General features: G+C 32.1%; 1 protein-coding gene across 1 annotated transcript; it reads right to left on the reverse strand.

The window, feature by feature from the left end:
- Positions 1-650: 650 nt before the first annotated feature.
- Positions 651-1,327, reverse strand: LOC125878233 (uncharacterized). Its single transcript, XM_049559440.1, has 2 exons — positions 981-1,327; positions 651-714 (listed from the first exon to the last, which is right to left on the reverse strand). Exons 1-2 carry the CDS (start codon positions 1,325-1,327, stop codon positions 651-653), a joined length of 411 nt encoding a protein of 136 aa, XP_049415397.1.
- Between the last annotated feature and the right edge of the window lie 9,022 nt (positions 1,328-10,349).

The raw sequence follows: 10,349 nt of genomic DNA on the forward strand, positions 1-10,349 counted from the left end.
GAGAAGAAGTATTTCTTTGCTGATTGAGAAAGGAATGAGAGGAGAGAGAATTACTAATAACCATAGTTAATAATATTTGGTCAAAAAAATTAATTAATCTGATCCATTAAAAATTAAATGAATACGTGTCAATTATATAAAATAGCACTGAAAGAAACTGGAGAGATATCACTGGGTAGGAGCCTCTCCCAAAATTTACTTTCATTCAATTAGCCGGCCTAACTAACATGAACGTTTGCTTTCGTCAAATTTAAATATAATAATTGGGATATGTCTCGTATCCATGAGAAAATGTCGCTTTGCACCTTCAGGAAGTTGTTGAATAAATATCAACTTTCATTCTTGCAGGAGTCAATAATGACTAATTCCATCCCAAATAAAAAACAAAAGTTACAACAATCAGAAATTCAAAACAAAACTATAGTATATTTAAAAGTAAAAATACAAGACTTGCGACAATAAAATATTCAAAACCAAACCACCTGTATTCTTTATTATTTATTTTATTAAAAATAAAAGTACACGCAGGAGGAAAACAAATGAAGAAATTAAAAAGAACCGCACACATCCTCCATAACAATAATTAAGAAACAAAATATTGTTTAATTTTTCAGCCGCAGCCTGCAGTATCCATGCATCTAACTGAGTCCTTATTTCTTCACAATCCACACCTCCTTTCTTTCTTTGAATCCCATAGCAAGGAAGTTGAATGCCCTAATCATAAACAAGATGAATAAATTAAGTTATCAATATTAAAATGATAGTACCTTTTATTTTATATATATACTATAGAAATAATCTAACTTAAGTATTTTTAATTTAATTTTAAAATAATTCAAAGAAAAAAATAGGCCAAGAAACCTAAGGGTAACTGCCTTTTCTTTCAGCTGTAGAGCCACCCATTTGACCCTTTACCATTTCAAATAGAAATGTGATTTATTATGATATATACCAATAAAACTTTTTAATTTTTTTCATACCTTAGACGAGAGAGCTCAAGAGGTCTTTGGGGATGAATCACACGGATGATTGATCCCTCTCCATCAGTAAAACCATCGTCAACGATGATCTTTGGGAAATGTACAAAGGTCTGTGGAGTCGAGCGCTGAATAAATTTCCCGTTTATATGAACCTCTACGGTAGAGGGCCTCCCGAAGGACTTATTGCGGGCAAAGAAGGTATGCGCCGTGATAACTTTTGTGCTGAACGGGGCAATTCGGATCACAAGGCCGTATCGTCCTGGCAGTGCATGTAGGAAACTCTCCTTCAGATAGACATCACTCTTTCCCCAGTTTTCTACCTGGACGACCACGTCTAGAAAGTTCATTCAGCTCGGTGCACAGGGTTCAGAAAAAGATGAGTTTATAACTGTATGTAGTTTCTTCATGACTTTCTTTTGAGTAGTCTTAGTGGTACGATCCACTGAGATAGCTTCAACTCAAATACACTAAAATTTAGAAATTGGAGAGCCTAGCAACAGCTCCACGGAGGTGCCGGTAAGATCATGATCGGGTGGTGAAGTTGTAGCTAGAGACATGATAAAGGTTCATGTGAAGATGAATCGATGAATATATTTGATTGAAGCAACGATATCCAAATAATTAAGTTAATGAAATGTTTTTTCCTTCACAAAAGAGATATGTAATGTAATGAATGGAATAATAATTCACTATAAATTTTGAACTCTTATATAAGAAGAGAAATGAAAGGAGTAATTCATTTTCTCTAAAGCAAGAAATGATATTGGCAGATAGTATAAACCCATGTCTACTATCCCTTAATTTTAGCAAATAAGAATTATATTTGCTTAACTGCCGACACGTCAAGTCAATTTAAGATTAATCTTGAATTACTTGTAAATTAGTAATAAATTATATCTGGTTAAATTAAGTGAATATTGCGAAGAAGGTCTTTTTTTTTTTGCCTTGACATTTATATTAGTATTTCTATTATATAGTTCATACGCGTGCTAAATATGTCGACATTTTGATTTTTCAAATACTTCAAATTGAATTTATTAGTAAATCCTGATAGTCACTTTTTAATTTAAAAAGATTATATACGTTATATAAAAATCCATAATTACCTGGAAAATAGTTTTTTAATTTGCAACTTCCCTTTCATCGTGTGAATGGGTGGTTTATGACGATCTCAATGCTGATGCTAGATTTATTTAGGGAAATTTTCTTAAATAGCACTATAATTAATGGGATAATTACGCGGTTAAGCAAATTTATACTACTTAATTACTCATCATAGCTATAGTTTGCTATAATTACCACTCACGACTAACATTATACATTAATTACGCGGGCTGACTTCGAGTTTGTATAATTAGCCACGTTTGTATATGTATAATTCGTCATAATATACAAATACATATGTATAATATATAATTATCTAACCTATATACATATACAATTCACCTCTCTCCCACTCTCTGCCCTCTCTCGCTCGCCTCTCTCCTCCTCCCAATCTCGTTCGCCTCTCTCCTCCCTCTCCCAATCTTGCTTGCCTCTCTCCTCCCTCTCCCAATCTCACTTGCCATATAAACAAATGCATATGTATAATATACAATTATCTAACATATATACATATACAATTCACCTCTCTCCCACTCTCTGCCCTCTCCTGCTCGCCTCCCTCCTCCCTCTCTCAATCTCACTTGCCATATATACAAATGCATATGTATAATATACAATTATCTAACATATATACATATGCAATTCACCTCTCTCCCACTCTCTGCCCTCTCTCGCTCGCCTCTCTCCTCCCTCTCCCAATCTCGCTCGCCTCTCTGCTCCCTCTCCCAATCTCGTTTGCCATATATACAAATACATATGTATAATATACAATTATCTAACCTATATACATATACAATTCACCTTTCTCCCACTCTTTGTCCCCTCTCTCTCGCCTCTCTCTTCTCTCTCCCAATCTCGCTCGCCTCTCTCCTCCATATAACATGTAGCTACGAATTGTAATTATCAAACTATAGCTATGGAGAGTAATTAGACTATTTTTGAGTGGCTATATGTGAAAGTTCCCCTTAGTTAATTCCCCTACTAATAGATTATAGAAAGATTATTTGTTAAATTATATATATACATGCATACATACATATTCTAGTTTTTATACGTACATACATAAAATACGTCTGACATACACACAAGACGATATACAATGATATATATAATTGTATGTACGGTGATACTAATAGGACATACGCCCAAACATACACAATATGTATGACTTGCGTCATATTACTGGGAAAATTGCTTCAACCACCAAATCAATTTAATTAATAAAGAGTATGACATCAATAATCGAAACATTTCATTTTTCTATACTCATTTTTTACATTCATGTGGGTTTGGGCGGTTTGACACTCTCAAACCCAAAGCTAAACGAAATATTAATTCTTTGTTAGATTTTGTGATTAAGAATACCTTCCTCGTTAAGTAAATAGCTAGACCACCTATACCCCTTACTTTAACATGGGGTGTCATGTGCATTCGATTTTTCGATTTGATTTTCTATTATACGGTTTTGATTTTGAAAAAGTGTAATTCAATCCGAATCAAAATAAATTTGGTTTGGTTTAATTCTTTTCGGTTCGATTATTCGGTTATCTCAATAATTTACTATCTAATATAAATCACAAGTAAAACGTACAACGTAATACTTAAAAGTATACCAATTATAGATGTCCAAACATAAAAGATAAACTAAATCATAGTGAAAGATAATAACTAAAAAGGGACTAAAGTGTATATATAAAAATAATATAATTCGAGTTTTTTGATTTATCAATTTTTATTTTTCTAAATTCGAAATCAAATAAAGCAAATTATTAAGACAAAATCAAATTAAAAAAAAATAAAATCAATCCAAATTAAAATTCAATTCGATTTACTACACTTAAAATTAAAACCCAAATTTAATAACCAATACAGTGTGGACATTTTAATGAATTACATAAGAATGAGATTACGTACGTATTATTCACTTTGTGTACCTCAAAATACGCTCAAATATAATATTGAAAAAGTTACTCCAATATTAGTAGCAAATAGAATCTTATCTTTTTAAGTGGCAACAGCCAACACGTCAAGTCCATGCCATAATTTGTTACCAAATAAGAAACAAACTTAGACGGAATTTTTACTCTAATTCATATAAATCAATTGGGAACAAGTTATCTTGGTCGGTTACCCTTGAATAAAAATAATATTATAATAATAAGATAACAAATCTAAGATAATAAATTAATAAAAGTAAATTCAGATTTGTAAACATTTTGATTTATAGCGCACTTTATTATCTTTAAAAAGAAATGTACGTTGACTAAAATCCATATTACTAGGGAAGTTGCTGCCCAACCTGTCATTTTAATTAATAAAGAATATAACATCAATGATAACATTTCATTTTTCACATTCATGTGTGGATGGGCGGTTTGACAGTCAATGTCCAACGAAAAAGACTTTTTATAGGTTAAGAAATAGGGAAGGAGGATAAAAAATACTCTAAACTATTAAAAATGGAACAAATATATCTTTTGTTAGATTTTGGTATTAAAAATAGGAAAATTTTTATTATAACACAAATATGTGCTATATATTTACTATATACAGTTATAATGTTAAAAAATTACATTACACTACTCAAGATTAACACTGATGGAAGCTTCAACATAAGTAGTGCCGGCAAAATGAACTCATATTTTGGTAACCCGTCCAATCCGCCCATATTTTAATGGGTTGGGTGAGTGACTTTTTACATGGGTAAAATATGGGTTGATATCCATATTCAACCCATACACATTTGGATAAAATATGGATACAATATGGATTAGCCAAATGGGTTAAGCTTCTAACTTTTATTCACTCAAAACTCATGATATTGCTAATAATATTGTAACTTCTCTTCCTTTTTATGTTCTTCTATAGAACTAATTACTTTCCTCTATAATTGAAAATGTGAAGTCTTTGGCCCTCCAAAAATATATATTTTAAATCTACATTTCTTTGTTAATTATAATTATATTTTTTTATTTGTTTAATTTTATATTGGATATAAATAATAGCGTAATATAAGAAAATCATGTATTAGTATTGACATTGTTTAAAGTGCATTAAGCATGTTTTAGTCCTAAATTGCAAATATTCATTTACTTTGAAATTAAAAAAATATTTTACCCTTGTTATTACATAAATTTATTTATATTGAAAAGTTATAGGATTTTTTTTTTTACTTTTATGATACAATAAAACTAAATGAAACATTTTCAATATTTTTCAACTAAAAAAAAGACTAAAATATTTTCTCCATGTTGAATTTTTAAGTACAGTACTATTTATTCATGAAAATATGGGTAAGCTAGTATTTTACCCAACTCATTTCTTACCCAATCCATTTTTACCCATATCAAATATGGGCGGGTTGAATTATTACCCATTTTATGTTGATCATGTTTTACTCGAAAATATAAATAAAAGAAAAATGACTAAGTTTCGAAAAATCGATTAAACTTATGGTTTAAGAGAAATCGAATTTTCAAAAGGACAGAATCGCCACTTAATTTTTCAATAAAAATCAAGAAAAAAACTTTAGGTTTTCAAAAGACTGAAATAGATAAAATCAATTGAAAATAAAAGGGTTCGAGTTCAAATGTACATTCCGAGAAGGTGTTAGGCCCTCGGAATGTCCGCTAACTTGCAGTTGATCGGCGATTTGACTAAAATGACTTCGACTAATTTTAGAAAATATTAACTAAGTAAGAAAACTTATTGTTTATTTTTTTTATTATTTATTATTATTTTATTATTATTGTCATTTTAATTATCTTAAGGGAAAATGAAATAAAGAGGAATTTTTCTAAAAGGGAAATAAATTAAGTGACAAGGCGAATAATAAAATAAAGCTAAGTATAAAATATAAATATTTTAATTTGAATATATAAAAAAAGTGAAATGACTATCTTTGAGAATTTAATTAAATTAAACCATAAAATAAATAAAGTTAGTCCAACAATACAATGTAAATAATAATAGAGGGAAAGAAATATTTGGACTTGGACTTTAGGCCCAAACCCAATTAAATTGGCCTTTTGTCCCACCTGTCCTAAGTTTACAATTTTGCCAATAATCATGGGTCAGCCCATTAACTCCTTTGGGTCTGCTGAAATCAAAACAACCAAGTGCAATTACGCCAAGCAAGTTGCGTATACATGGCTGTATACTGGTGTATACAGGTTGTATATCGAAGGTATACTGCCTTCTTCTGAGATACTATGACCTGCATTTTCAGTTTCTGACCCCTCTTTTATTCTTCAACCTGTGGCTGCTGCGTTTTAATCAGTATAAAAGCGTATACCTCTGTATATCGGTGTATACAGGTTGTTTTTCAGCCTATTTTCAACCTTTTCGGAATCTGTAATTTAATTTTCCAGCACATGTTTATCATTCTCCAACCCTGTTCGTCGGTTTCAAAATCCAGTTGACTCGATAAAAAAAAAAGAATCGGGCCTCTAAGGCCTATCAATGGAATGCAAGAAAGAGAAGTCTCCAAGGACTCGGGAGGAGCCGATTCACACATAGAAAAAGAACAAAACAAGATAGAAATTAGTAACGGAGCGTACTTTAAATCTGTATAATGCAACCAAGACACATAAAAATAAAAATAAGGCAATAATGCATGTGCTTAGTTTACTATGCTAGTGTTATGCTAAGATGACCAAGGGAAGCATACAATGCCTAAGAAACTAAGAAATTAGATCCAACAATAATGCAAAATAAGCGAATTTCATACCCTAAGACTACAGAAACTTGACAGACACATGTTTAGATTTTTACGAGCAAACATGAATCATACATATATTTGAAAATTTGAGGCATCTTTATGAAAACTTTGCCAATGTAAGTCATAAATAAATACATGTAATAGTATGTGATGCTAGAGAAGTTTATTTAGGCTATTACAATTTTTAAATAAATATGAAGTTAATACATTTTTAATGAATCACTGTTACCAAATAAAATTCATACATCAAACTAACTTCTACATGGCATACATTCAATCATAGAGTCTTGATATCTCAACATACCTCAATACTTTTTGAATTCTAAGAAATCGGAAGCAGACAGACGACAATAAACATCACATACAGACTATATTCAACGAACCCTCACATAACAGAAAACAACATTCTAAATCGGATTCAAAAGAGATACGGAAGAACAAGTTCAAGAATTTTCAAGAGCCATGGATGCAAATGAACATGATCAAAACGCACAATCAAAGACTCAAACGAACAACAAGAAGGATAGTGACTGCACTCGAAATGTTTAACGAACAAACCCAACAGTAAACAAATGGCATTATAACCTCATAAAAAAAATCAACCAATTCGTGTTCTACTCACATTCTTCAAAGATATTTGAAGATGAGTAACTCGCACGAGGGATACACCTCATACATTAGTCAACTGAGTTAACCCCATTCGAAACCAACCAAACTTTCAACATACAACAACGATGAACCGAGCAAAGAACAGAGTTATTCGAAGAAACAAATACGACAACACCGAAAACGAGTTAAAATAAAAAGGGGAGTTCACCTTTTATGGGGCAGCGAACGGGACATGACGAGTAGAGGATTAACGACTTCACTACCACTGAAATGCTACTCCGAGAGCGTTGATGAACAGAGCAAAAATCAAACGAGACTCGAAATTTTGTTCCAACTTTCTATGACTTCAAAAGCCTATTTCTAGAATGCTTATATATTAATAGGTATAGCTAATATTTCACTGTGCTTTTCTCAAGTTCGAACTATTTCCTCCCAATATTTTTTCCCTAATCTTTTTTCTCCCACCCCCACACAATGAAGAAGAAGGGGAATTTATAGGGGGAAACTAGTGTTCGGAATGGGGGGAAAACAGATGAAATCCGAATAGAGAATGCCCAATTCAAAATTCAAACTCCCAAAATCCTTTCACCATTTTAGGGAGGACACCTTTTCTCTGAAAAATCTCCCCATTCCGAAAGAGGAAAGGGAGTAGACGCGTGCTTGCTTTTATGCACTGTTCATACGAATTGAAAGGGACATAAGGAAGAAAATGGGGAGCGTACAGGGTCATTTTGGAATTGTTCACGCGTTGGAGAAGATGGGGAAGCTGTTGTTTGGCGTGTTGGACTGCTGCATACAACTATTGTTGACATTGTTAATTCTCTTGAGGGATTGAGGAGTGGGCCGGGTTAGGGGAAAAGAAGTGGGCTAGGGTGAAAGGGGAAAAGGAATTAAAAGGAAATTGTTGAATTGAGGGAAATAAAGGGGAATGAGTCTTGGTAAAGGAATTGGGCAGAAGCAAATTAGGAAATGAGCGGCCCAAACTTTGGTCTTAAAATGGGTTGAAGGTAAAAATTAGACTTGGCTACAATTGCAATAGAAATTAATTAACAATTTGGCCAAACGGATTAAAGAGGTAACCAAAAGCATTAATTTTTAGAAGATTCGGCTAGAATTCAAAATAGAACGAATTAATATAATTAATTTATGAGCTTCTATATCTTAAGGAGAAAAAATAGTTAATTTAATTATAAACTAAATAATTCAAAATTATAGCCATAAATTAAACTAAACTAACTTAATAAAGTACCTACAAAAATTAAAAATCTTTTTTTGAGACGATTTTTGAATATTTTGGGAAACACTAATTACACATATAATTATAAAAATATATAATAAAAAAAACGACTAGATTTACTTAAAGTAACCTCGAGAAATATTTGAATTTTATGAAATTAATTATTCTAAATCGTTTGGCAATTGAGAAACTCGAAAATTAATTATTATCGGGGAGGGTCAAAATTGGGTGTCAACAGTCCCATTTTCAACCAGCCCAAATTTGACCCAACCCGCCCATTTGCCACCACTAAACATAAATAATGGAAAGGCTGGACTCGGTGGGGTTCTCAGAGATAAAGAGGGAGAGTTGATCATGGCTTTTTCAGTACCGATTAAGTGTTCCAGTCACAATGAAACAAAGGCAAAAACATCATGGTATGGTTGCAAATGGTGCATTCAGAATGGTTACACTAACCTTAACATCGAACTGGACTCTTCGCTTATCGTAGGAATGCTCACGGATGATAAAGCTAGCAGTTTCAAATTAAATAAAGTTATCGAAGATACTTCTGCACTGCTTAGACAAGCCACAGTCAGGTTCACTCATTGCTACAAAGAAGCCAATCAACTTGTAGATTGGCTAGCAAAAATGGCTATGAACTCTCAGGCTAACAACATATATGTCTCGTACCAATAACTCCCTAAGGGTGAGAACAAACCTTTCCTCATGAATAAGAAGAGACAAATCCCAAATATTAGATTGAAATTTGACAAAGCAAAACTTTTATGTTAGCTAGACAAATTGATTGACAGTAGGAAATCGGAAAATAAGTTTTTTACTAATAGCTTAAGTTTTTGCAAGATAGTTTCTATCCTTTGTGTTGTAATCTAAACCTTTTATGGAATAAAATACAACACTCCCAGGAGAACTGGGGAATTTGATAATAATAATAATAATAATAATAAAAATCATGCTACAACTCTAAATTAAGAAAGTTAGTTGTGGGGGTATCCTAAAAAAAAGGTTTTAAAGAAAATATTTCCCCTCTCTTAGCGATATATTATATCTTCTTTTTTTGCTTATAACGGAAGAATTTTATTTATATTTAAGGATCATTATACAAAAATGAACTGATCTAAGTGAAACAGTTTCATTCACATCTGTATCAAGAGCATTAGTAACAAAGGGCAGAGATGCTTCAAAAATATAAAGCTTATTAGTACTTAATTTTTTATCCTGAGATTTTCTTCCATATTCTTCTAGGATATCAGCAAGTTTATTAGCTTCCCTCGGGATAAAATTCAGAGTTGTTCCTTCCATCCGTTTGAGCAATGACCTGCATAATCAATGTGAATATGTGAGTAAGTAGAGTTATTATTATTTAGGGAACTTAGTAATACCTGCATATCAGTTTCCATCATTAGGTGTTTTATATTTCTTTCTTTAACAAGGGTCAATCCATGTAATAAAGCTAGCAGCTCCGCATGGTAGGCAATGTCTGCTTTTATTTTACAAGTAAATCCTGCTATCCATTCTCCTAGATGGTTTTTTATTACACCTCCAGTGCCACCATTAGTCGTATTTGGTTCAAAGAAGCCATCAATAGTAAGCTTGAGGTATCCATCCGGTGCTTATAAGCTTGTCTAGGATGAACAACCACAAAAAAAACTCAATCTTATTAGGCGTTATAAGCTTCCAAATCAAATTATGGGATGTG

This window comes from Solanum stenotomum, chromosome 10 (assembly GCF_019186545.1).
Source record: "Solanum stenotomum isolate F172 chromosome 10, ASM1918654v1, whole genome shotgun sequence".
Taxonomy (NCBI): domain Eukaryota; kingdom Viridiplantae; phylum Streptophyta; class Magnoliopsida; order Solanales; family Solanaceae; genus Solanum; species Solanum stenotomum.